Genomic DNA, 27614 nt, shown 5'->3' on the forward strand with positions numbered 1-27614 from the left:
TGCTGTTTTATCGTTACGGCGGAGCACCGCAATCTCAGGATCAAACCTATCACATAGCTACTCAGCATTTCCATTGCAGAGGTGTCTTCGGTACGTCTTTACATCGGAGAAGTATCTCTAAAAACACGCAACGCAGCATAGAGGCTTGATATGGAAATTTCCCCTTTTCAGCAAAAAAAAATCTGTTTTCATAACTGCTGTCGCTCATTTTTAATCAGGCACTCTAAAAGTATCAACAAATTCTGAGGAAGTGAAGGTTTTCAATTCACAGAACACGTTGGATTCTTTTTATGCCGTTAGACACATGTAAAATAGGCAGACAATGGTTTAATGTGCAGAAATTAAAGCTAAATGCTGCTATTTTCCCAGCACGTCCTAACGACGCTGTCTGTTCGAGGTAGGGAGAGAGACGAGCCATTTCATAGATTTCAGGTCACAAAACCATATTTTTGGTTATGTCTGTATGTGGCTTGACCATCATCCAGAGAAGATTTACATGTAATACTTTGCAAACATACAGAGGGGTAGACATGCATTCATATGTCTGTTTCCCCTTTCATGCTTGGTGCAGCTGCCTGACTCGAAAGAGACCGGCCATTCACACTCGGGTGAATGAGTCTGTTGATAGTCTTGTTTTCTTACTGTTGTGCCAATGATGGGTGGGGTGGGGTGGGGAGGGGGGGGGGTGTCTTTTTAATGCCCTTTCCCTCTCCTCAACTCTCATCTTGCTCTCCTTTCTCTGGAAACATTGAGGGCAGTTTGAAGGATGACTCACACTGGTATTGGTGGCCAGTGTCATCAGTGATAAATCCCCCCACCTCACCCCCTGGTGATTTGGGCACTCATTAAGTTTGGCTTTCCCTCAATACCCCAAGCTCTACTTATGCTCACCAGGAAATGGAAAGCATTTTGTCTTGGTGGATATCAATATACTCCATCATGCTGGACTCTCACTCAGTCAGTGTAACATGCTAAGCCTGCCGAGTGATCCGCCATGGCTTTCCACAGAGGGCGCTCAACCAGATTTTATCTTCCCAGTTAGCGTCTACATTTCTGGGGTCTTGACCAGGGAAGCTTTGGACTTGGTGACTCAGTGATGATAACTTATAAGGCATGCTTTCCTGAGGCACTGTGCGTCCTTGTAAACTAAACTAGAGATGTCTGTCAACGACACACACACACACACACACAGGCAAACACAAAGACATGGATACAGTCAGACACACACACAGGCAAACACCATAATAACAATTTAATGATATGATTAATGATGTAATTATCAAACAAGGACCCAATCAAGCTTTTCACAGCATATGAAGTAATAAGAAATGTGGTTTATAATTTGAAGATGTGTGAGTTATGGAGAGTTATTCAATGCTGGACATACAGAGAGTTCCTGTGAGCAGCGGCCTTAACTGACTCATTATCTGGGATAGCCTGTGCATACACCTGTGTCTGCTTTCCCTCAACTGTCCTTCAATTTTAGTCAGGTAGACTATTGCATAGAGGCTTCAGACAAATGCAATAAAGTGTGAACTACGTGAGCATTCATTTTGCACCCCATATAGGGTTTAATGAATCTCTATGGGAATCATGCAGCCTTCTAAGTCAAGCCAAGTGCATTAAAACAGAAAATTTACTATCACTGGAAGTTCCATGACATACCGAACTGCAAAATAATTTAACCGGGCACTTCCTCTTCAACTGAGATTTCTGACCAAGGGGCTGTGTTTTTGCAAGGAAATAATGCAACTGTTCAAGCTATATTTGTTTGAATTCCATTTGTATGTTCAAGATATAACTCAAACAAAACTTTTCTGGGCATGCATTTATGATTATGGTTTTTGTTTTTTTCTCTGTTCTGTGTCCACAGAATCTTCTGAGTTTCAGAACTATCCTTCCAAGCAGCGCATAGAAAAGATCATTCTAATTAAGAAGAGGGAAAGGCAGAGAGAACCCAGTCTCACTGAGGAGCATCCCTCCTCCAGGCTTTCCACAATCTCTCTTAGGAGATTTCTCTTTCCAGGATCTCCAGTCATCTCTTATAGATCCCAGACCACCTCTCAAAATGACCACGAGTTCTCTTTTTGCGATGCCCTGGTTGGCCCTGCTCCTCGTGGGCCTGGCCACTAGCGACCCCTCCGGCCCGGCCTCCGACTCCTGCGCCACCCTGGTCCAGAACCGCTTCTTCGGCTCCTTCACCTCCACCTTGGTCTTCCCCTCCACGCCCTGCTCCTGGACCCTGCAGAACCCGGACCCGCGCCGCTACACCGTCTTCGTGAAGATCACCAAGCCCACCGAGGCCTGCCTGCCCCGCCAGCTCAAGACCTTCCAGTTCGACTCCTTCCTGGACACGTCCCGCACCTACCTGGGCATGGAGAGCTTCGACGAGGTGGTGAAGCTGTGCGACGCCTCCACCCAGGTGTCCTTCTTGCAGTCCAACAAGCAGTTCCTCCAGATGCGCATGGTCACCCCCCGGGAGGACCTGGAGGCCGAGGATGGAGACGGGGAGTTCAACACCGAGTACCTCGTGGTGGGAAACCGCAACCCCAGCATGCCTGCCTGCCAGATGTTGTGCCAGTGGCTCGAAGCCTGCCTGACCTCCAGCACCCACGGCCACCCATGCGGCATCATGCAGACCCCCTGCCAGTGCTGGGAGGCCCCCCAGCGCAAGCCTGGCGGCTGCTACAGAGCAGGAGTCTACCTGGAGAGATGCATTCCCAGCATCCCCCGGGACATTGGCCGCGACGCTGAGATTGCAGGTGAGTCCTTCCTCTGACTGTCTCTAGTTGAGCCAAACTGTGTAGTGTCAAGGTGGGTCACAGTTGGTGTCACTACCAAAAAAACTGATTGTCCAGTGTAAAGCACCACAACCTCATTCATTTTAAGCCATCACTGCACAAAGCACCATGACTTCATTAATCTAAAAAAATTAAAAAATCACAACACTGAGAACCACAATAGCCATCACAGTGCAAAGCACCACATCTTAATTAATTGGAAACTAGCACAACAGAAAACATCACAACATAAATAATCTTAAAGAAATGCAGAGCATCAGAGCTCTTTACACCACAGGCTCGCTGTGTATGCTTTCATAAGTATGTAAAGACATGATCTCATTCTTATCTCTGTGCAAAAAAGGTTTGAGTGTTCCAGTCAAGCATCTCTCTGCATCCAGCCTGATAAATTATTCATGCTTTTATCAAACCATTTAATTGCAGCTGTTTAATTGGGCATATCAAAAGACTACTTAGAGGCTGCTTGCGGAGGGATCTATTCATTTTGAGATCTAAAGACTTAGCAATAAAAAAAACTACAATTTTTCTATTATTCTCCCTCTGCAGCTTGTCTCAGAATCTCAGTGCAGATGGTTTTTCAGATTTACTGGTAGCAATGACTGGTAATGTGTCGCTAGTACATTATGGTGCTCTGCTGCAACAGTGATTTGATGCAGCTATCTACAAAAGCTTGCTATTATGAATACAAGAACATGTGGTTCTTGTATCCAAAATTATTTTCTCCCTAGAGTGCAATAACACTAATACAACCATAGAAATGGGCACCATTTTACATAAAAGTAATAATTATGCAACATTTATATTATATACATAGTTATGCATATGACGCATTTATAAACACGTGTTATGTAAGTGGGTATTATACTGTACCAGAAGGGTGCTGGAGACGTTGGTGACCCTTGGTTGGGATTGTGTGGGCGTGGGTGAGTGGGATGGAAAGGGGCTGGTGTGGGAGGCAGGCACAGCCCTTACAATGCTGTCTCACAGCAGGCAGGGACCACAGATTGTATTAGAAAACAGAGCAGGGCTCTTGTGGTTACCATAGCAACTGTCTGAGTTTGCACACAGTCCCCACTGAACTCAGAAAAACAGGCAGCATAAAAATCGCCAGTCTTACAGACAGCAGGAACATAAGCTCTTTTATTGTGTGTGTGGGCGAGTGCATGTGTGTGTGTTTGGTGTTTATATGCATGCTTTAATTGTGAATTTATAATCAGCTAGTTAGAGCCCAGGGTGTGTCTATAACTATGATAATGAAAACGTTTATGAGCAATTTATTTTGACAATGATTAAACATGCGTTAGAGAGGAGCAATAGAATACTCCGTCTCAAATTGATGCAAAGGTCCTTTTTGTAAACAGTAGCACAAAAAATCTGTGCAGACAGAACTTGGTTTGGTTGTATACAACAATGCAGTTAATAGATTTGTCCTCTAGGTGCCAGCACTGATACATTATGGTGTATGTTTTGCACACTGTAACTGCTGGAAGAATGCTCCTCAGCACAATTCTCCTTGTAATTGATTTCATGTACATAAGATGTCTGTCACCAGGTTAGACTCATTCTTACAGTCTGTTTGCCAACACTAAGATATATTTGTTAGTTTGTTTTTATACTGCAGGAAATGCTCCAAAAACATGTGTCTGAGGTATTCACACTCCTCTAAGTTCATTAGTGTGAAATGGCGCTGTTGTTCAGGACACAAAGGATCATGCAATGCTATTTGTTACAGTGTAATAATTGAACTCCTACTCCTGATGTCCCTCCAGTTTAAATAGCCTTATGTGAGCGTCTGCTTATTATACTCTAATGGTTGTGAATCCATTCTCGGCCTGCAGGGGGCTGGAGTGGGTGGGGCCGCTGGACGGAGTGCAGCAGTGACTGTGGCGGCGGAGTTCAGACGCGCAGCAGGACCTGTCTGCCTGACGAGAGCTTTCTGTGCGAGGGCGTGGTCGAGGAGGGGCGGCCCTGCAACCCCCAGCCATGCATCGGTGAGCCTGTCTGCCTGCAGTCAAAACTCCAAAACTTTATTGCACACAAACAAAACAGTTTCAATGTTTTCGGCGCCAATTGATTTGAACACAAAAGAACACTAGTTTTGCATGCTAATCAGCTAAGTCAGTTTTTCCTTATAGAATGTCAGATCCACACAAAATGAGGGCCCATGTTTCCTGCCATGCTACTTGGCATCTAGGAGAGACCTGTGCATGAGCATGAGTCTTACCTCATGGCCACTCTAGATTACTGCGATCAGATCTCCCCCACTGTCTCACACAACCTCATGTAGCCTCAGGCTTGCCTGCCTTACGTTCAGTTACGAAAGTGCAGGAGTAAACACCCCAGTGCGCGCTGGAGCGTGATAGCTGATATCTGACTTTGACACCGCAGGCAAAGTGCGCTCCCGAAGCCAGTCTCTGCGTTCAATCAAGAGAGACAACGGTGAGGAACCTCGCTATGGAAACCTTGCACCCCAAACAGGTAAGTGGACAGCACAAAAAAAATATTAATAAAGCCGTTTTCACAATTTTCTTGAACTCTCCACTTTGCCGCAGCCATTTGCACATCTCTTTTCCACGCCCAGTAAGCTGGGTTTTTGGATGCAGCAGAGAATCCTGTGTTAAGGATTAAGAGATGAAAGTTTACACAGCATGCGGACAATGACTGGCTTTTAGAGCAAGCTATCTAACCCTCAAGTGCTAGTATGAGTAGCACACTGACTTTCATAGGCTTTTAAAGCAAAGCCTTTCATCTGCCATCACTGGTCCAGACCTCACATGGACACTAAATGGCTTTTGAGACAAAAGCTCTATTGGCACATACACTATCAGTCTGAGGAGCAGCAAGAAGAGGGACTTTAAGAACATGTTTTTTGAATTCCCTCTGCTGCACTGAGGACAGGGCGTTAGAAGTGGTCTGAAGTCCCATCTGCTCCTGTCTATAAAATTGGGACGCTCAAGTTCCACTAGAGCCGAGTATTGAAGATATCTGAACCAGTGTGCTAACCGCTAACCGCCCTCTCTGCAGTGGATGCCGGGTCAAACGACTGGTCCCCCTGGAGCGTGTGCTCGGCCACCTGCGGAGAGGGCTGGCAGAGCCGCAGCCGCTTCTGCGTGTCCTCCTCCCACAGCACCCAGTGCACCGGCCCGCTGCGCGAGCACCGCCCCTGCAACAACACGGCCGTCTGTCCAGGTGAGCTCCCCGTCCCGGCCCGCGCCCTTTTAGGGCTCCCGGGTCTTACTGTAACTCTCAGCCACCACAGCTGTCCCAAAAATCTCTCTATCCTCCTCCACCCCTCATGTCTCCGTCCTGCCCAGCCCCGCCCCATTTTCTACCTCTACACTCTCAAAAGAAAGGGTTCTAAAAAGCTCCTCTGTCCCTCCATAGAGGAACCCTATCTAGTTCAAGGGTTGTTTGTTGGCCAAAGGGTTCAATCTGGGAGCTTTCACACTTTTAACATCTACCAGAGAGGGATCCAAAAAGAACTAAAAAAGGTTCCCTTTGAAGACAAGCCAAAGAACCCTTTTTTTCTGAGAGTGGAAATCCTCCCTTACTTGCTCCCCTTTCCTCTCTCCCTCTTCTCTCTATTTGCTGCCATACTCTGCATCCTGCTCCACTTTTCATTATTAGTTTTGAAGGCTATGGTTTCAAAAGCAACTGGGTGAGACATAGAAACCACCTGATTCAGTGACTAATTGCTGTAATTTGCCCAATTATCTACTTCTTCCTGTTTTGAAAGCCTGTGTATGGTGAAAGGCCCTCTGGATTATGTCTAGAACAAGGCTATTCTGATGGATACAAAAGCTGAAACCATGCACTGATTAGATTGAATTGAAAGCAAAAACTTGATAAGCATATTGCAATAAATGACATGCCTATTTGCAATTTGGCAGTCAAATATATATGCAGCGTGGGGCAGGTTGCAGAATGCGGACTCAGCATGTGTGGTGCGGTGTGGGTGTTTCTCTCTATAAATCACACTCTAGCTTCTCTGATTGCAGTGCATGGAGCCTGGGACGAGTGGTCGCCATGGAGCCTTTGCTCATCCACTTGCGGACGTGGTTACAGGGACCGTTCCCGCACCTGCAAGCAGCCCCAGTTTGGGGGTGACCCATGTGTTGGACCGACAAAGCAAACCAAGTTCTGTAACATTGCTGTCTGCCCAGGTGAGCCTAACCTCCTCAAAGATGTGTATATCACTGCCACACCGCTTTGAAGTTTTCCAGTCCCTGATTGGTCAAATTTACATTTCATTCTTTGGTTTTGTGAAACATCTCTGGCCCCTATAATAGACTGAGAATCCGTAGGGTCAAACAAATATAGGTCGAGAAACACTTTTTTGTTTTCTAGTTTAAAATAGCTTTGAATTTCATTGAAAAACAAATGTGATAAAATTTGTAACAGATCTTGCTATTTTTTACTGCCATTATTTTTCCTTCTTATTTTAATAGCAATCCTATATCATAAATAATAATTAAAAGGAAGTGAAAAAAGGAGCTTGCTTCAGCCTTTTAAAGCAATTCTCAGCAGTCTGAGACCAATCTCAGCCTGACAAAAGGCTGTGTTCAGCATTCAAAGACAAAGGCTGCCAATCACTCTCTCTAAAAGTGTTCATTTAATTGGTGGAATTTGGTAGAGGCTGAATCCAGAGGACTGGCAGTTAGCACTGCTGTGTTTAGTATATAAAGACCTGTGTTGGCCCTTGAAAATCAGTGTGAATTCAGAGCTTTTCATACCTCCCCAAAGTGAAGGTCAGAGGCATGCTGTTGAGTTGAAGGCTTTTGTTCATAAGGAAGATGAGTGCAGCTGAAAGGGAATGAGCAAACAAAGCATTAGCGTGAAGTTATGCAAACTCTGTTGGAGCTCTGAATTTCCCTCCAAATTTCTCCCAGCAACTGTCTGTGACTTCGGCTTACCTGCTTACATTTTATGAGAATAATTTGTCCTAAAATAAACATGTATAACCTTATATTGGTATGAATTGTGATGGAAAGTGTGGCTCTTATATGTCTTTTTCTCTGGTTCCCTCTAGTGGACGGTGCATGGAATGAGTGGTCCAGCTGGAGTGCTTGCTCTGCCTCCTGCTCCAATGGAACCATGCAGCGCACTCGCGAGTGCAATGGCCCATCATACGGAGGTTCAGAGTGCCGTGGGGAGTTTCTGGAGACTAAAAACTGTTTTCTGAAGGAATGCCCAGGTAAGAACCGCCCCATCAATCAGGAAAAACTGACCCATGGTATGAAAGTCTGGGAGGAAGGGAACAACATTAGTGCTATCACGCTAAAGATATAATTGTACATTTTTGGGAGTATTGAGACATACCCATGGAAACGACCTTCTATTTGAACAAGATCAGCAGGGTCAGGGGTCATGTTTTTTGTTGCCTTCCCTCAGTTGATGGCCGCTGGCATGATTGGAGCATGTGGGGAAGCTGTTCAAGAACCTGCGGTGGAGGCAGCCAGCAGAGACAGAGGATATGCGAGGGCCCATTTTTTGGGGGAGAGCCTTGCCCTGGGAAAGGGCAGGTGACACAGCGCTGCAGTGAGAGGAGGTGCCCAGGTCAGTGAACTCACAGCAAACTCACATTCAGTAAGCTTACATTTCCAGCATGCATTGGGGGTGGCTTGGGAAATGAAATTCATCTAGCCTGCTCTTCATTTGGTCTCAGGAATCAATTTTTTTTCACAAATTACTCATGCCCAAACTTTTCTTACATTACATTAGATAGGTATTAAGCAAACCTGAACAACTTCTAGCATTTTTGCTTGCACAGAATCCATTTATGCAGTTTGATATATACTGAAAAAAGTCCAATTAAGTACCTTGTTTTCGGTTACGAGCATAGTTCCCTAACCATTATGCTACCCTGCCACCCCACGCTTGTACTGCATTTCAGAAACACTGTAATTGCGATGAATCTAACAGGGAAAGAAAAACCACAACCAAAATTAATCTAATAGGCACATAATGTTCTGTGTGGGAAGTCAGTACCAAACCAGAGTGCAAGTGTCAATCTGCGCCAGTGTTAGAGGTAACAGAACTGAAAGATTTTGAGGCATTGCAATATATGGCAGCGGTGATGTTTCGTAATCACTGTGGCCAGATTCATGGCAGCCTATGGCAATGAGGAAAACAATGCTGACTGATCTCTGTTCTCTCCAGAACCCCATGAGATCTGCGGTGAGGACAACTTTGCCGATGTCGTGTGGAAGAAGACGCAGGCAGGAGACATTGCAGCCGTACACTGCCCCCCCTCCGCCTCAGGTAAGCCATTTTCTGGAGAATGGGTGGGTGCAGCGGGTGCTGTCACAGTGGTGCCAGCATGGCCTGTTTAAGGTATTACGAGCATGCCAGGGGCGTTGTATAATCTTGTTAAGATTTATCAGTCCCAGTCTTACTGGGACTGATAAAGCATCCTGTCAGAATTGTACTGACCCCCAGCCTTCTGCGTCAACACAGGGCTGATCCTTCGCCGATGCACCCTCAACGAAGCAGGCATTGCTTACTGGGAGAAACCAACCTACACTAAGTGCATTTCTAATGAGTACAGAGACATTCAGATGATGGTAAGCTTAGTGTGTTTCTAAGGATCTGTCAATTACCTTTTAAAATGATGTGATCTATACAAAATATGCTACCCCTGTATTAGTTTTGCATGCAACTATGGACATCTTTCAGATAGGACCATATTATACATTGTACCTGTAACATAACAGAAAGAATGATTTTAGCGTTGTGTGACAGAAAGAAACAATGAGAAACTCTTCTCCTGCAGACACGTGATCATCTGACAAAGGCACAGAAGGGGCTTGTGGGAGATGGAGTTTCTGAAGTCATCACCAAACTGAAGACCACTTCTGATCAAGGGACAAACTACAGTGGAGACCTGTTGGCTATCATGGACATCCTGAGGAACATGACAGAGATTTTCAGGGGGTCCTACTACAACCCCAGCAACACAGATGTGCAGGTCAGTCAATATCTGGATGTTTTTATTATTATTATTATTATTATTATTATTATCATTATTATTACTGGTGGTGGTGTTGTTGCATTTGTTGTTGTTATTGAGTGTTTATCCTGAGCCATAATCCTCTTAGCTCAACTGCACTGCCATTCTCTTTCTCTGCTCTGCAGAACTTTGCTCACTCAGTCAGCAACTTGTTGCGGGAGGATAACCATGAGAAGTGGGAGGAGGCTCAGCTAGTGAGTAGTAACCGTGTGAACCATGTGCTTTCCAGACAACCACACAGCTCCATACTATCTGCATGGCAGCAAGCATAATTGCCCCAGTATTATCTGATAGGTCATTCACTCACAGTTAGAATAAAGCCCTGTGTCTCATTTGCTGCCCTTTCTGTCACACTGGTAAACTTATGCGTCAAACCGAGCTGCATACCCAAGTGGCAGTTAGCATTGCATGCAATTCTAAATATCCTAAAAACACCAGGGATTTGATTTTCGTTTGCAGAAAAATAAAGGGAATTGTGTGCAAGTTAGGAATCTAGTTCAGCCATTGTATTGCATCACGTTTAGTGGTGGGTGGTGGGTGAGGTGAGTACCCCTTCACTGTAAAGCACTTTGAGCATTTGGAAAAGTGCTATATAAATGTAAGGACCATGTTTAGACCAAGACTTTAAGATGTCCACTGATGTTAATGTGATTTACTGAGGCGCTGAACTGAATATGAGTTTCTGAGCAAAGGACATAGTTATGATTTGGAATTTCAGCTGTCAGTTAAGGAGCTGACCATGCAACCGGAATATTGTAATTTGATTTCCAAGTGGGAGCAAACACTGAGCGAAGGATTTATCCTAAATTGCTTCCATAAATACATCCCATTGTGTAGTATATGACACATGAGCTGTGAAAATCTCCTGGGCTGCGGTGTTCTGCTAAGTGAACCATCGTTTGAATCACGCTGTTCGTGTGAATTAATCATGCTGGCATATTGCAGAATGCCATCAGAAACGGTCACTCCTGTGAAATCTGTAATTGTACAATAGCCATTTCTGACGCTTACGGTTAGCTGCACCTGAGTGGAGTGCATCACGATGACAAATCTTGCAAGGTTAGAAATTGAGTGACAGGGGCCGCCTGGAACAGCTCTCGATCCGCCCGAACTGTGCGAGCAGACAATGTTGGAGGGAGCGAGAGAGAGAGTGCAAGAGTGCGAGAGAGAAATACTGTACGCCCACTCACCAATCTGTGCGGCTCCATAAAAACCAATCGAGCTGTCAATGGTGGGAGTAATAAACATTGCATTAGAGGCACACACACTCCACCCACACCCGCTCCGACCTGCGTCAGAGAGACGTCAGAGATTCTGCTCTAACTTTCTGAGAAAAATATCACTAAACACACTCTCCTGTTATGGAAGTTCCACTTCCGGTTCTGCACATTATATAAAAATCATTTGACAAGGAATGTTTCATGCAATTTAGTTTTCATTTCTTTTTAAGTTTATTGTCCAGTTATAAGAACAATCACAGAGCCAAGAAGATTACCTTAATTAAGATGATTCAGAGGGAGAAATTGACATTCTGGCATTTCTTTGACAAATGAAAAAATGGGAGAGGTGTCAATCATTGTCTTTGCACATGGATGTGACTGCCTCCCTTTTCCTCCAGATGGGGCCCAACATCAAAGAGCTCTTTCAGCTGATCGAGGACTTTGTTGAAGTGATTGGTTTGCAAATGAAAGAGTTCCTGAACATTTATGAAGTCACAGAAAACCTTGGTGAGTCTCTGTCCAGTTTTAACTGATAAGCTTCATTGCAATATTTGCAGTTTTTAGAAGTTATTCAGGAAATGAAAATTAAAACAAACGTGAACGCGTTTGGCTTAGCATAGTTTTTGGTGCTTTGATGTGGTCCTATGAACACTGAGGTGACAAGTTTTAATCCTTCAACCTCCCTCCCTCCACGCTTTAGTGCTCAACATCCACAAGAGCCCAGCCGCTGCCACGTTTGACATCAGCTTCCCCATGAGAGGCTGGAGGGGGATGGCTGACTGGGTCAAGAACTCGGAGGACCGGGTGATGGTACCTCGAGAAGCCTTGTCACATGACGAGCCAGGTAAAACTCAGAAACACAGTCTCACAAACATGCACACACACTCGCGCACACTCATACTCACACATACACACATGCACACACACGCACACACACGCACACACTCGTACACACTTATGAACACAGTACAGAGTCTCGCTCTGATTTTTTTTTAACGATTGTGTGGGTTTGTTATGTGTTGTGTGTATTCCAGATGCAGATGATAACTCTGCAATTGTGACTGGGATTGTTCTCTATAGAAACCTTGGCAGCATTCTTTCCCTTCAGAGGTATGTCTGTCTTCTTTGTTCTTGCTATTCTTTTTATAGATATCTAGCTCAGGTGGCACTGCATTCTCTACAGGAGCACACCAATCTCTGTGAAGCTAACAGAGATAATGTTTCATTTACCGAAAGTTTGTAAATTATATAAACCTAACACAGGTAAGATTGTGTTTTCTCTGGAGGCATGTTGGTGATTGTGCTGTCATTAAGGCATAATGCTCTACATTCAGTATCTCTATGCTGTCACAGCAGCAGAGTGCTGAGTTTCAGAATCTGACATGGTTTAATCTGCTTCCAGAAGGGAGCTTCAGGCAATCCTCCACATTACAGCTCCACTGAATCCGCTGTGGATATGTGATCCTTAGTTCTTTGAGAACAGAATAAGCAGCTAATACTCAGTTTGGTTCAAGTTCAATTCTACCAGCTGAAAAACACCAAAGCTCAAATCAATCCCATGTAAATTCCTATTTAAGTGATGTAATTGTTCATATTTATTTTGGCGGTCAGTTCCTTAAGATGGTATTTAAGTGTGTGTGTAAGACGCACATATACAATGACACATGCAAATGTCTCCTGTCTTTTAGAAACAGCACTCTATTGGACTCCAAGGTGATCTCCGTTATAGTCAAACCTACTCCTAGCTTCCTGTCAACTCCCATCGAGATTGAATTTTCCCACCTCCACAACGTAAGTGTCAATGCATAGGAAACATAACTTCATGAAATCTAATTAAATCATGCTGTGCTCATGCTGACATTTTAAAGATAAATACCCTGTTATTAACTTGTACTTCCTCCACAGGACACCATCAACCAAACCTGCATCTCCTGGGATGAGAGTGAAACGTAAGTGGAGTCAATTTCTAACCACTTAATACAGTACCGGTGATTTCCGTTCACTTTATTCTTAAGTGTTCCTCGTCACGTGCAATGATATGTGTGTGTGTCTGTGTGAGTGTGTGCGTGTGTGTGCATGTGTGCGTGCGTGCGTGTGTGCGTGCGTGCGTGTGTGCGTGTGTGTGTGTGATGCTTACTTCAGAAACGTTTCAGCTTTCTTTCTTAAAACATGATCTGGGAAAAAAAATCCAAATATGATTATATTTGTTATTCTAATATATTCTTATAAATATTGGCACAATCCATTGGCCACTGTAAGAATGATTCACTGTTCCTGTGTCTGAGTCCCACAGAAGGGAAAGCCCTGTACGTCAAAGGAAATACAGTTACTCGCCATTCATATTTTCTGTCAAATACTTTCATTATGTTTACAAACCTCTAGGGGAACTTAGAACAGGTTTTCAGTCTGGCCCCCTAATCCTTCCCTACCAATCCTACAGTTGGTTGGCTATGCAATTCCTTGCTTTGACAACAAACTGCCCTTCCCTATCTGTCACGGCAAATGAGAAATGACTAAATGAGTCCTCAGTTGACCGTCTTAGTAATATAAAGTATTTTCTTTCAACAATATTTGTTCTTATTTCAGTAACTTAAGGTACATTTTATTCATTAGCCTTACCGCAAACACCTTTACATTTTCACGGAGCGCTTCTGTTTTAGTTGTTCTCTATAGAGGATGTATTGCCCATACCTGAATTGTGCTCTCTCATGTGCATATGATGAGCATGTGAGCATAATGATGTATAGACTGGAGTATAAGGGCCTTCAGGGCTTTTTGGTGTCACACTTTTGTGCGACATCAAAGAGAATAACAACGTTCCTCACTTTGTTGGCCTTTTGGGTTGGCCATTGTTGTCCTCTCAGACACTCCAGTTAAAGATGCCCAACCTCATTGTGGAGAGTCTTATGAGATGCCCCAGTAATGGGAAAACCTGTGAGGTGCCCGTGTTATTTTACTTGTAGTTCAAAGAGTTGCTCTTCACAGGCTTTGTGATGAAGCATGCGAGATGCTTCTCACTGCTTTGCACACAGCAGGGTAGGTGATCCTGTCCCTTTGCTTTTTGAAATTAGTTTTTCAGTCCTACCTCAGCACTGTAAAAATATCTGAGACCCATTGTACCTTTCTGAACTGCAAGCACAATAGGACCTGCAATATTAAGATGTTGACTGGGAATTCTATTCTGGGCTTTTGGTTCAATGTTGCATCAATTAAGTGCACTGTGGGTTTTTTCCCCCTCTTACCACATCCCCCAATATGGTTTACTAAGACTCCTCTTCTACAAGTTATTTGTCTATAACTTCTTACACAGAAATCTTCTTACACTTACTGTCCATTTTAGAGTTCAATTGTTTAAAAAGTTGCAGGATTTTTAAGTTCTAAATATGCATTTTCAAAATACAAATACTTTCTTGAGTACACTTCATTTTATCTTTTGTAAATGCTCTCCTATCAAAAACTGGCAACAATCAATTCAATCGGTATAAATGACAGAAAGTGCATAGAGAAATGAGTCTGAGGCAAAGGTTCCTAAGACTTTGTGGCCTTGGCACACAGATTGTAAATGGTGGGAGAACATCTAATAAAGTGTCCTCTAGCTGATTATCTTGAAGTCTGGTGACGTCGTATAGGCCAGTGTGGGAGGAATCCTTGTACTTGCACCATTATTGCTTGTGCGTCATTCACGCCCGCCCACTCTCTGCAGCCTGAGCCCGTGTAAGTGTTGGGTCTGAGTAGCAGATCTGTGTGTGTGCGCGCTTTCTGTGTGGTTGCAAATACTAGAACTTGTGAACTGTTGCATGATGTGCCCGGTTGACTTGTGAGTCGCACTTGCTGCTTGCTAGATATACGAAAATAACGAATATTGCTTAATTGCAAGTGTTAATAATAAATCCAATGAGAGAAAATTCACCATCTGCCCTGCTGGCAGTGGCCCCTTTGCATTGAAAGTTCTGTTTATTCTAGGGCAGGAAAAGTAACTATAGTTCACTGTTAGATCCTTATCTATAAGAGTGGGTGAGAACTAATGTTTTTAATGTTATTGCAAAGTCAAATCCTAAACACTTCAACCCTAATCCTTAGAGTGAGCGTGTGAGGAATTTCAGTATGATGGAGGTTATTACAGTTTGAATTAATCTAAGCCTCAGAGAACAAACACTCAGGGAAGAACAAAAACAAATTCAAATTGAAAGTCATGCAACAGATTTGTCATGATTTTAAATGCATTGACCCATTCTTATTCTTGTTTGCAGTATCATGAACAAACTTACTTAGCTGTCATCAGTTTATTCATAAAATGATTAGTTATATTGGTTATGTCTACACACTCAGGACAATAACAGATTTGAACATTGCTCCTCTCTCAAACCCCTACTACTAATATGTCGTTATCAGAACATCTGCAAGCCACTATTCGTTCTTTAAGTATTAACATTGCAATATTACAGAATAATAGCAATATAGAATTTTCATTTGTTACCAATATAATTTTTATTTCAAATAATGCTAATTCATTTCAACTTATGAATAATAATAATAATAATAATAATAATAGAGTAATACAGACAGTAAAATCGTGGTACAAATATAGATTGCCTTGCATTGCAATAACCCGGCCCATGCTCAAACACCCTTAGTGTATGCTGTCTCAGATTGTACTGTCGGTCTGCCTTTCCCGAACGTTTGGCCATTTTCCTTACGCAGTGTAAGCGCAAAGGCTTAATCTGAAAGATCTAGTTAATTTGAGGGGTTCTGTCTAATGCCCCGCCGTTCGTTCTCCTTTCGCCCCGTGCAGTTCTTCGCTGCTTGGATCCTGGTCTGCGCGAGGCTGCAGAGCGGTGCCAGTCGATTCATTCAGAACCAAATGTGTGTGTGACAGACTCTCGTCCTTCGCCATTTTATCGCGGCAAAATCCCGACACGGTAAGTCAAAGACATGCATGTATTTCATTTTTCTAGAATTACGGTTTTTGTTTGTTTGATCTGAGGTGCAATCGCTTAGCCTGATTTTCGTACTGTAGCAACGGTCTTTTGTCATCCCGCCCTTCTCTCTCTTGATCGGTAATCGCTACCGCATGTACAAATGCATAGTGTTTTTGTCTTATGCCAGACACGTGTGTCGGCATTTTTCAGTCGAAACAGTAATTACAAAATGCGTACATTGATGATTGTTTTAATGTTCCGTCAAAAAGATGGTTCGTTAAGGCTATGGGGGCAACTGTTCGTTCTGACAGAGCTCTGATAAATATTAAATTAGCGTATATAGTACATTGTGTGCACACAGTTGAATGCAAATAGTATGTGCTCAACAAAATGATATTGAATTTAAATCAGTGTACGACACGGGCGTGTTGTGCAGTTATCGTGTGTAGTAAAGCATTTCTGCACATCATTTTGCTAAATATTTTATCATTGCAGTGCATTAATTGATATTACACGACTCAAGAGGGTTTCTATCGGGCTTTATGCATGCTGTAGCTACTTGGGAATGCGGATGAACAAACAAACCAACCCACTAACAAACATGCAACAATATCAAATGTATTGCATTCAGGTTAGTTATGCAGTAGTAATATAATAAAATGCATATATTGCATACATAGGACCATGGAACATATTTTAGACTAACAGGGGTAGGGGTGACTAATGAACAAATAATTTTTTTTTTGGGGGGGGGGGGGGGGGGTTATCAGACAGGAAGCAGCCTCTAAAGAATTTTCTTCACTAGTTGCCGTGGCAACTGCATCTGCAGCACCCGCTGGCTGTAAAAGACAGAAGACAGGAGCTGTATACAGCCCTCTCTGTTAGACATGGGCTCTGATGCAGGGGCATACGATTACCACAAACCCCTCCAGACCACAGACAGCACCGTTTGCTCATTTCCTGGGCATTTCAGATTGTTTGAAAATTTTAGATTGTTGACAGAAGCAACACAGCTCCTCTGAGAAATGCACTGATTAATGACAGGATTTATCACAACAAATGACATACTGAGAATTTAACACTATGTCTTAGATATTCTGCTAGATATTCTGTCCTTTGCCCCCAGCTTGACTCCTGGGGAGGGTAGGAACCACTGCTTTTCTTGTATATGTTCTCATGGGCAAAAACCTCCTTGTGCATTTTGATTGAATTAATTGTGTTCTAGTGCGCATTGCTGCAGCCCTTCCTGAATGGCTTTTAATTTGTTCCCCTTCCACAAAAGAGGCAGTTTTTTTTTGTCAGGTTATCTCCATATTATCTTCTGGATCAGTTGATCAATCATACTCAAGTTAGAACTGGAAAATGTGGATGCGGTGGACTTTGCTTTGTTTTACCAGTTCAGATCTGGAGCTGATGGAGGCTGGTTTTCACCATTCCGTCAAGGCCCAGCATGTTTGTAGCTAATCATTTCAGTGTGTAGATGCTGTGGTCTTCTTGTCCGAGTGCTGCTCGCAGACTTTAGACTCCACTGATCACGCCAGTGTAATTTAATGTGATGCAAATGAATTCTGACACGGTCAACAGGGAGTCATTTACATTGCAGTTCAAGAGGTTTTCTTGCTTTCATAACTGCAGTAAGTGCACCATTATAATTTAACAACGATGTGTCCTGTTCTAGTTTGTACCCTGGTCCAGAATCAGCAAAGATAGTAGTCAACGTGCACTGTTTTCTTGCTTTATAATATGGCAGTCGCTGAGCTCTTGTTCTGATTGGGGACATTCTTCCCTGCCTGTGCTCTGACTGGATGGTTTCCTGGATCACCTGGGAATGCCACCCTAATGTAGTGTAATTCTACTTCATAGCATTTCAGGTGCAGCTTTACCAAACAGCTGAACCTAGACTTCCGTTGCGGAGCTGGGACATGACCATAAACTCGACCAAATGGCAGCTCGGCGAGAGTGTGCGTCCAGGAGTCTTCCATTAGTCAGGGGATTTGTCGCGCCCCCTCCCTCGGTGACTCAGTAGCCAGAATAACGGGGACACACTGTGCTCTCCCCTGCATCCGAAAGCGCACAGTACGTGCTCGGATGGGGCGGGGGGCTGGGGGGCGTTTAGCGGCGAGGTTCTCTGTGAAGCAGCCGAGCGCTGGCGCCAGTCGAGTGACAGGGTTTAATTGCTGCTGGCGCGTGGGAGAGGCTGGTGATTAATGCCCACCTGTCTGCCCTCATGAGGCAGACGGTGGTGTTGCTGGGCACATGCTCGCGTGCACCCGCTCGCACGGGCACAGCTCACTCACGGCGGCAGGTTGGTGCTGCAGCTACTGCCGCTGCCATGGCAGCAAAAGCTCCATTACCATGGCAACAGAGAGAAAGGCAGCGGTAACATATATATGGTTGTTCCGTTTGGTCACTTGAAAGATGCAGACGTACAGCGTGGAGTGCTTGCGCACGTATGACGAATATGGTCTTTTGTGCCTCGTTTGATCTTATAATTTGCCTGCTGGAAACTATAAATTATAATTACAGTGTTCCTTCAGTAATTCATTTTTTCACAAGTCACCTTGAAGTCACCTTGCTTGATAACTGCAGCTATTGCGTCAGTAGAAGGCTGCATACCCACATACCTGTGTGTGTGGGCATGTGTGTGTGTGTGTGTGTGTGCGCACCTAATCTAAAGAAATATCTTGTGTGCCTTTCTTTCTTCCAGAAAATGGACAAAAGTCTTCTCCCATCCGTGACTCTGATCGTGGGCTGTGGGGTCTCCTCTCTCACACTGCTCCTGCTCATCATCATTTACGTGTCCGTTTGGAAGTAAGAGACTTCTCTCACTTACATCAGTTGTGAGGTTTGATATATTTGTGAAAGGGAGAGTCTGCAATGGTAGCCTGCAAACGTGCCCCCACCCCCCCAAGCAGCACACAAGCATATGCTACTCCACCTCACTGCTGTGTTTCCCCCCTCAGGTACATCCGCTCCGAGCGCTCCGTCATTCTGATCAACTTCTGCCTGTCCATCATCTGCTCCAATGCCCTCATCCTGGTTGGCCAGACTCAAGCTCGCAACAAGGTACCTTGCAGTAGTTCCGCCCTGCTCCTCTCCTCCTCTCCTCTCCTCCTTTCTCTGCACCCCGTCTCCTCCTCAAGGTTCTGCACTGGGTTGTGAAAAACAGTATCCTCACTTCTTCCTCCTCTTTCCCTCCGTCTCAGGTGGTGTGCATGCTGGTGGCTGCCTTCCTTCACTTCTTCTTCCTGTCCTCCTTCTGCTGGGTGCTGACGGAGGCGTGGCAGTCCTACATGGCGGTCACGGGCCGCCTGAGGAACCGCATCATCCGCAAGCGGTTCCTGTGTCTGGGCTGGGGTGAGCGTCCGCCCGGCCGCTTGTCTGTCTCAGTTTCAGTTATCCCGCAGTCTCTCTCTTTTCATTAACTCTCTTCTCTCTTTCTGTCCATTTACAGTCTCCCATGCTCTCCTCTCTTCTACTTCTTCATCACACTCTCCCTCATTTTCTCCTTCTATCTCCTGTGTCCTTCATTACTCGGTCCTCCCTCCGTTCAGTACTGACTCTCCTCTCTCTGTTCCAGGGCTCCCTGCGCTGGTTGTGGCTGTGTCTGTGGGCTTTACCAAGGCCAAGGGATATGGCACCGTCAACTAGTAAGTGTCCTTCTTGGATGACACACTCAAACAGGTTCACTACAGGTTCACAGTGTGAAAATCGGTCTGTTCTGCTCTGTGGTTGACCAGCGTGCTTGTGCTCTCTCCTCTCCTGTAGCTGTTGGCTCTCTCTGGAAGGTGGGCTCCTCTACTCGTTTGTGGGACCAGCAGCTGCCGTCGTTCTGGTATTTAAACCTTATTGCTAGCTACCAGCACTATAGCCCCAATAATACACATCTGTGTCAGCCACAGTACATTATCTAGTGCTGAGAAACACATATTTTAGAGTCATAGTTGTGGCATTTGTGTTATAAAGTATGTAAAGTATTATTTGGTGCTCGGGTCATCACTTAAAACACTGAGTTACTGTACTTTTGCTAAACATTATGACTGAATACAAATAGCATATATATTCCATGAACACAGTAATACGGAAAGCAACCCAGCATTGTAATTCACTTTCGTTAGTTATTAATGGTACCTTTTTAAGGCCAGACAGGCTTGTTTACTTCATCGTTGTGTTTGGGTCAGATTATTTTCCGGACTCTTCAGCACAGAGCTCAGTTCTGTGTGTGAACACTCCTTCACTGGGTCTTTCTCTGCCTTTCACAGGTCAACATGATTATTGGGATTCTGGTCTTCAATAAACTTGTGTCCAAGGATGGCATCACAGATGTGAAACTGAAGGAGCGTGCTGGGTAGGCATTATCAGCACAGTACTACAGTAACATTGATGGATCCACTGTGTCACTTTCATATTAAATCCTAATATACTCTTAAGTCTTAATATATAGGCATGTGCCAATATTAAAATTTCATTGTATGATTATCTTGGCCAACATTTTCACAATATACAGTATTATAACAAATATTAAGTTGAAAGTCTTGAAACAGTATTAGAACGTACTTCTATCAAGTCAAGTCAAGTCAAATTTATTTATAAAGCACATTTAAAATCGACCACCAATGTGCTGTACAAACCAGACCATTCTGTGACTTAAAACATACCAATAACAAACAGAAAACATCTGTTTCTAAAACATGTTTTATTATAAAACATTTAACTATTTTTAACAAAATAACAGAAGTAAATATAAACTTTTTTTCCCACAAAATAGTAAAATAGAGTAAATCTAATCATTTTAGCCTGCTTTTAAACAACTCTGGAAAGGACAAATTCTGACATAGGTGGCCAACTGTACAACTATGTGTATTGCATCTTTCAGAATTGAATGAATTTTCTGATGTGCAAATTGTCCTGCAGAGCGTCACTGTGGAGCTCGTGTGTGGTGCTGCCCCTGCTCGCCCTCACCTGGATGTCTGCTGTTCTGGCCATCACCGACCGCCGGTCCGCCCTCTTCCAGATCCTCTTCGCTGTCTTTGACTCGCTGGAGGGCTTCGTCATCGTCATGGTCCACTGTATTCTGCGTAGAGAGGTAAACTGGAAGTCACCTGGATTTGCTGACATCTAAGGTGTGATGGCCTGAGTGTGGAACCATTGTGTGTTGACCGTGTGCCGTGCTCTGTTTTAGGTTCAGGACGCGGTCAAGTGCCGAGTGGTTGACCGTAAGGATGACGGGAATGGTGATTCCAGCAGCTCTTTCCAAAACGGTCACACTCAGCTCATGGTAAGCCCTGAAACGAGCCTCATCAAACATGGACATCACTAAATAGTTAAATTCCAGCTTGGCTTATGCTGCTGTTTGTTCCTTTTTTTCAGTCAAATTTCGAGAAAGACGTTGATTCCTCCTGCAGACCAGGTGAGCTTCTTCAATAGTGTCACTGTCATGTACTCACCATCCACCAGGTTAAAGCAGCGTTTCTTTGTTTCTTTTTATCACACACACACACACACACACACACACACACACATGCGCACACACATAATAGTCCTTTAACAACTCATTGGATTTGGATAATGGCACTTTTGTGTAATTAAACTAATGAGGTTACACAGTATATGGCATATGATCAGAGGATACAGTATATAACCAAAGGATAGTACAATCTTGGTTCTGGTACTGAAGCAGTTTGGTATTGGAGGGAATGGACTCAGTCACAGTGTATTTGGCCACTATGGCTGTCTGGACTCATGCAGGCTTTAGGACTGAGCTGTAAGTCAATACACCTTGATGACCCAGGGCCCTTTCTGTCTTTAGGCACCCAGAAGCGCCCCTCCCTCACTCAGGGAGATGAGAAGGCGCCCCCCCAGCAGCTGACCATGCAGAAGGGTTCCAACTTCCACACCCTGCCCGCCAACATGAACAAGATGCACCTGCAAAGCGTTCCGGACTATGGCAGCCACACCCTCACGCTCAAGAGGGACAAGAGCCGGACGGGCGGAGAGCTGCCGGGCAGCAAGTCCATCTACATCTGCGAGGGGGAGCTCTTCAAGCAGCTGGACGCCGAGCTGGGCCGGGGCCCGTCCGAGTCCGGCGCCGTGGACGGCAGCAGCTACGTGCTCCTGCCCAACAACACCTCCACGCTGAAGCCCCGCCCCAAGGAGGAGCAGGCCCAGTACAACATCAGCATCGAGCAGCTGCCCCAGGCCCGGCTCATCCACCTCAGCAGCCCCACGGCGGAGCCCGGCTCCGGGTTCGGCCTCAAGAGCCTGCCGGCCGACCGGGTCAGCGTCTCCTGCTCCGAGAGGGACTCGCCCATTCAGAACCTGCACAACATCTCCAGCGAGTCCCACATCACCAGCAGCATGTGCGACGCCGGAGAGTCGTGGAACTCCATGTCCAAGAGCGAGACCGTGTCCACGCTCTCCATGAGCTCCTTAGAGGTGAGACTTTCTTCAGAGAGAGAGAGAGGGGGGGGGGGGGGTTCGGGCTGTGGTGGCTCTTCAGAACTGTTGGTTCACATCTTTTGCTCCTGGGTTGAAATCTGGGCTCATGAGGCTTGTGAACTTCTCCCTCGTGACCTTTCAAAGTGTAAATGACGATTGAACCGGCTTAATTATGCAGCACAGCCTGTCAGATTGCTCATTAGCGCTTCTTAATAATGTTGACACCCCCGAAAGTGAGGCTGACATGAAGCCCTGAACGTCGGCGTTGAAGCTGAAACGCCATGCATCTCATCAAAAACTTGGCATCATTTATTTTGCCCTGGGGATATAAAATGCAGTCTTGTTCAAAAAATGGATGGTGCATTGCTTAGTCCGTCACCTGTATACTGGCAGGAATCACTTAAGGTACATTTTACCTGAGGATCCATGCATATTATACTGTTGTTTCTTTCGACCATGCCGCCATACACTACACCAAAGTAGTTTAGTTACCCACAAATGAACTCATCAAACCTTGTTGTGTTCTCACTGTGGGAATTTATTGAAATACCACCATTGCGTGTTTGTGTCGGGGGGGAGGGGAGGGGGACATGATGAGAAGGCTGAATATCACTGTGCGCTGACCTTTCTTAATTAGGTGGTGGTGTCTGTTGAATTAGCTAACACTACGTGATCATTTTCCCGCTTAAGTGGGGGTCCATTAGGCTAGGCCAGTGGTAGATCAGAGTCTATTAGCCTAAGTGTTCTGTATGGAGGCGGAGGAGTGGGTGACATTATGCTTTTCCGTCCTGTCCTGTGAAGCTGTCGATGAGTCAAAACGCAATGCAAGCCATTCCCTCGCGGCACCTCCTCTACTTTTAGTCATATTTGTCATTTTTTATGTATCAATTTGCACAACTGTGCCTGTACATAACGCCCCTCAAATCACTCCCCTTCACGGTGTAATGGCTGCCGTGTCACCGTGTTATTAAAGATGTGCCCGAGCTTCTGGCCTTGCTCCCTATGACTGGCAATAACTCAAGGCTCGTCCAATAACTGGAGCTGATGTGCGACAGCCATTTTAGCGCTGAAGGATGAGGAGGAATCCACGTGCCACTGTGCTCCTTTCAGAAAATAAATAAAGCCATTTCTGTCATTTTTGTGCTTCAAAGTGGTATGCAGTCAGTGAGTGGTATGCAATCAAGGTGATATAGCTGAAGTGAAGTCTAGAGAACTCTCAAGGGCCAATCCTTTTTGTAGATAGCTTTAATGTTAGACAGCATCTACATTTATTTCACTGTGGGAGCATTTGATCAAAATCTAACTATGGCACTTTGAGAAATCGTTTAAAGCAAACATGGAATATTTCCTGGGCTTACACCATTTTTTTCTTTTTTATTTAAGAAATTTTCACGAATTATAATTTCTGTCCAAAACGAAATTGCTTAATTCGTAGCAGTTTACTGTGCTGTACTGTATGTTGCACTGAAAAACCTTTAGATATTTTCAGGGTTTTCCCATATGCATTTCACCATTGATAAATAAGCTATTATATTCCAATGTAAGGACATAATATTGAATGAATGTAACCATGCCCTTTGTTTCCTACACAGAGGCGAAAATCCCGCTATGCTGAACTGGACTTTGAGGTATTTAGTCTTCTTTTTTCATGATGTACTTTCTGCTTTAAAAGGAGCACTGGAGCGTGGGCCCAGCTCACATGACTTGCGTGTCAATACTTGCAATATTTGATGCAAATTACTGTAAAGCCAGATCTGTCATTTTATTTGTGCCCACTCTTTTAACATAATTCCAGTTTGACTGAGTGCAGTTCATGCTAAACTAATTATGATTCGACCGTTAAAAGGAGAGTGTAATTGTTTTACAGTCAATTTTGGGTTGTGCGGTGGATGCAGTTTGCGTGATAAGAGGGACAAGGGGTTTGCTGACATGGTGTGTTCTCCTGTTTTCTGTGCCCTGAGCAGAAAGTGATGCACACACGGAAACGTCACCAGGACATGTTCCAAGACCTGAACCGGAAAGTGCAGCACTCCGAAAAGGACAGAGATTCCCCTCCCTCTGACTGCAAGGTGAGGGACGGACACACGGTCATCCTCCTTGCAATGCTGAACAAAAAACACACCCTTTTCTAACTATTATCAGCCCGCTTTGCATGACAACCAGCCTGCCAAGTGGTTTATTATTAGTATTATTATTATTATAAGAACAATAACAATAATGACGATTTGTATAGCACATTTTCATACAAGGATTGCACCCCAAGGTGCTTGACATTGAAAGAACATGCACATATGTCATATAGAAGAGACACATGGCAAATTCCTTGCAGATAAAAGATGCAGAGCTAGAATCTTTAGCAGGGGCTGGGTTCAGGAGTTTGTTGATTGTAGAGAACGAAATCTTCAGGTTATCCTTATTATCAGTGACTCCCGTGAATTATGCCTTGATTTCCTTACAGCTATGTTGTACCTGTTGTAGTTGTATTCACTACAATTGAAATTATTTCATCAGAAGAGCACAAAATTGTTTTGGTAAAAACAGTTGACATTTCTAAAATGAAAAATGTTGGAGTTGCGATGGCTTACAGAACAGGCTGTATCTGTGTTCCCCCAGCCGGTGCAGAGATGGAGTGTCTCTTCCGGAGGCAGTGACAAAACCAGCCTGAGTGTAAGTTCCTCTCATTTTATTCTTTCCCATTTTTGATCACAATATACGAGTAGCTGCACCAGACAAAGAAAGATGGCGCGTACAACTGATGTTGAGGGGTTAGCTCATTGGCTTCCGTGTGAGGACATGCCCCACAAATTGTGATTTATTTTAGCCTTTATTTTACCAGGCAGGTCAGTTAAGATTGGATTCTTATTTAGAGTGACGGCCTGGCCTGATCACGCCAGCACTAACTGTGGTCGGCAGCCCTACTGGGCTGCAAATATGTCTGTAAAATATTCATAGGAGCTTCTGAGATTTAACCATAGAAACATGGCTATTAAAAAACAGGAAATGCAGCAGCCGGCATTTGTGTGACAGGGCAATTGCCACTGTAGTGTTTGTGCTCTGGGTCCAGTTGCTAATATCGACTTCCCATTGACAGGACAAACCGCAGACACCTAGTGATCGGGCTTGGGAGGGGGTTCAGAAGACGCACTCGCCCCCATCCTGGGTGCGCAAAGACCTGGAGCCTCTCCCGTCCTCCCCTCTGCAGATCCAGGCAGTGGAGTGGGAGAAGACCAGCGCCACCATCCCACTGGTGGGACAGGAGATAATCGACCTGCAGACTGAGGTGTGAGGAGAACACCTGATTTCCCCAAGAGTCTTCTCGTCATTTTACATTCACAGGGAGAGAAGGGAGCGGAAACGGAGTGATGGAGGGAGATAAAGGGCACAGAGCAGAACGGAGCGAACTCACATCGCATCTCGGGATGCGAGTCCATCGCAGCGTTTTGCGCTTACTTCCTTTTCCTGACACAGACAAAAAAAACTGAGAGGAACAGTGAAACCCCCTGGGTGGAGAATCTCATGCAGAGGGGGGAGAGGAGTCCAGTTCTGTTCTGATTATAGCTGCTAGGAGTTTCCTGCTCTCTTTTATCAGGGTTTGAGGAGGGTAAAATTAACAGGCTTGAAATTGTGTCGCTCCTTTGACTGACATGGAACCCCAGACGTGGGGAAGACTTGTCAAAGGACGGGCGCTCGAGCTTGCTGATGTGGCGTCTTCCAGCCATAGTAAAGCGCTGCTGAAGAAGGGCACACATCGTTCCCCCCCCCCCACGGGGACGGGAATGGTGGAACTGCGATGACTCTCCTTCTTTTTGGCTGTTTTTTTTACAGTGGTGATAGATGGACACCTTCCGTGTTTTGTGTTGTGTTCGTTTCATATATTTGAGCAGAACTGCTGATGAACACGCACAAGATCCTGCTCAAATCGACCATGCCTTTAAACTCTACAATGAAGACCGTGGAAATCTGACTACAGAGCAGAACATAATATTTTATGATGATGGACATCATTACTGTTATGATTAGTATTATTAGTATTATTATTATTATTATTATTATTATTACTGTTATTACTGTCCTTTATTATTGTTATTATTTTAGTACAATTCACATCATAGCTACAAGCCCATAACATGTTGTTGCCATCTGTTGGTTTTTCAGATGTATTAATTACATTTATTTTATTTTTTATCTTAGAATATTTAATAAGAACCCCAAGAGATCACAAATCAAGTGCAGATAAAAGACAGGAGATCAGGATCAGAAAATTCAGTAAAGGAGGTTATACTACAAGCCTGTAGAGCTGGAGTTTCAAAGGCACATCTGAAAGGGAGAACAGTTGATCCTTCTCTGACTTTCTGGCATACATCAGTGTGGTCTTATTAAGGGTAGAGTAGACCCTAACCCAAAGCAGACCATAGGATAAAGCTCTGCCTCGTAGTGCTTCAGACTCTGGGCTGTTGTCCAATGGCATGCCAGGCTCTGGGCCTCCCTATGGCAATATTTCCAGCCAGGGTGCCTGCAGGGTTTCATACTGTGAATCCTCTTGGAAGTAAACCTTTTGTGTTTTAACGTAAGTGTTGAGAGAAGGTTTGAGATCTGATGGTGACTTAATGTACACGCAGAATAGCTACATCAGTTTTAGGACAAGCAGTGGTCATATATATCATGTCCTTGAAAAAGTGTACTTCAGATATCCAGAGTGTATAAATGCTTCTATGAAAATAACAAAATATCTATTTATATAAGAGTATATGAGTATAAAAACTGTGATTCAGAGGAGACTTCTTTGTACATTTCTAGAAAGCACAAGGCTCCTGAGAGTCCTGTGATACAGTATTGTAATTCTGTAAACATATATGTACATGGGATGAGTTTCCACAAATGTCTTCTGTGCTTCAGGATATATATTTTTTCTAACTTCTTCACACTGTTGAGTCACTAAACTTTCAGTGTCCTGTAATAATGTAATGGTATGTGTAATAATATCACTGCCAATACCACACCATCCCCACACCCTGCCCCAATTCCCTGATCTCGTCTACCTTCCTGCAATCTCCTTTTCCCAGCCCTGAACTACCTCCACTTCCCTTTTCTGAGTGAGAGTTCTGTTTGTCTGAATCTCTTCTTCACATTTTTTCTAATCTGTTGCATTTTTCATTGTTAATGTACAGTTTTCAGAGCACAAGTTGAATATGTTATTTGTAATAATAAAATATACCTAGAATATAAA

At 44.3% G+C, this 27614-nt stretch overlaps 1 protein-coding gene across 2 annotated transcripts; it reads left to right on the plus strand.

Moving 5' to 3' along the window:
• The first annotated feature begins 2029 nt into the window (after positions 1 to 2029).
• LOC118233285 (adhesion G protein-coupled receptor B1-like) lies at positions 2030 to 27614 on the plus strand. Of its 2 annotated transcripts, none has more exons than XM_035428816.1 (31): positions 2030 to 2762; positions 4640 to 4792; positions 5190 to 5279; positions 5826 to 5990; positions 6785 to 6964; positions 7831 to 7995; positions 8193 to 8357; positions 8961 to 9062; positions 9258 to 9364; positions 9574 to 9768; positions 9936 to 10004; positions 11429 to 11537; positions 11731 to 11874; positions 12065 to 12140; positions 12719 to 12821; positions 12936 to 12979; positions 15823 to 15949; positions 18657 to 18760; positions 18913 to 19015; positions 19156 to 19306; positions 19530 to 19599; positions 19718 to 19784; positions 20212 to 20297; positions 20864 to 21035; positions 21132 to 21227; positions 21320 to 21359; positions 21759 to 22384; positions 23980 to 24015; positions 24352 to 24456; positions 25001 to 25054; positions 25479 to 27614. In XM_035428816.1, exons 1-31 carry the CDS (start codon positions 2069 to 2071, stop codon positions 25671 to 25673), a joined length of 4593 nt encoding a protein of 1530 aa, XP_035284707.1. In that variant the 5' UTR covers positions 2030 to 2068; the 3' UTR covers positions 25674 to 27614. The 2 variants fall into 2 exon arrangements, with proteins under 2 accessions (XP_035284707.1, XP_035284708.1); XM_035428817.1 differs by having other exon boundaries at positions 6800 to 6964.

Source organism: Anguilla anguilla, chromosome 8 (genome assembly GCF_013347855.1).
Source record: "Anguilla anguilla isolate fAngAng1 chromosome 8, fAngAng1.pri, whole genome shotgun sequence".
NCBI lineage: Eukaryota > Metazoa > Chordata > Actinopteri > Anguilliformes > Anguillidae > Anguilla > Anguilla anguilla.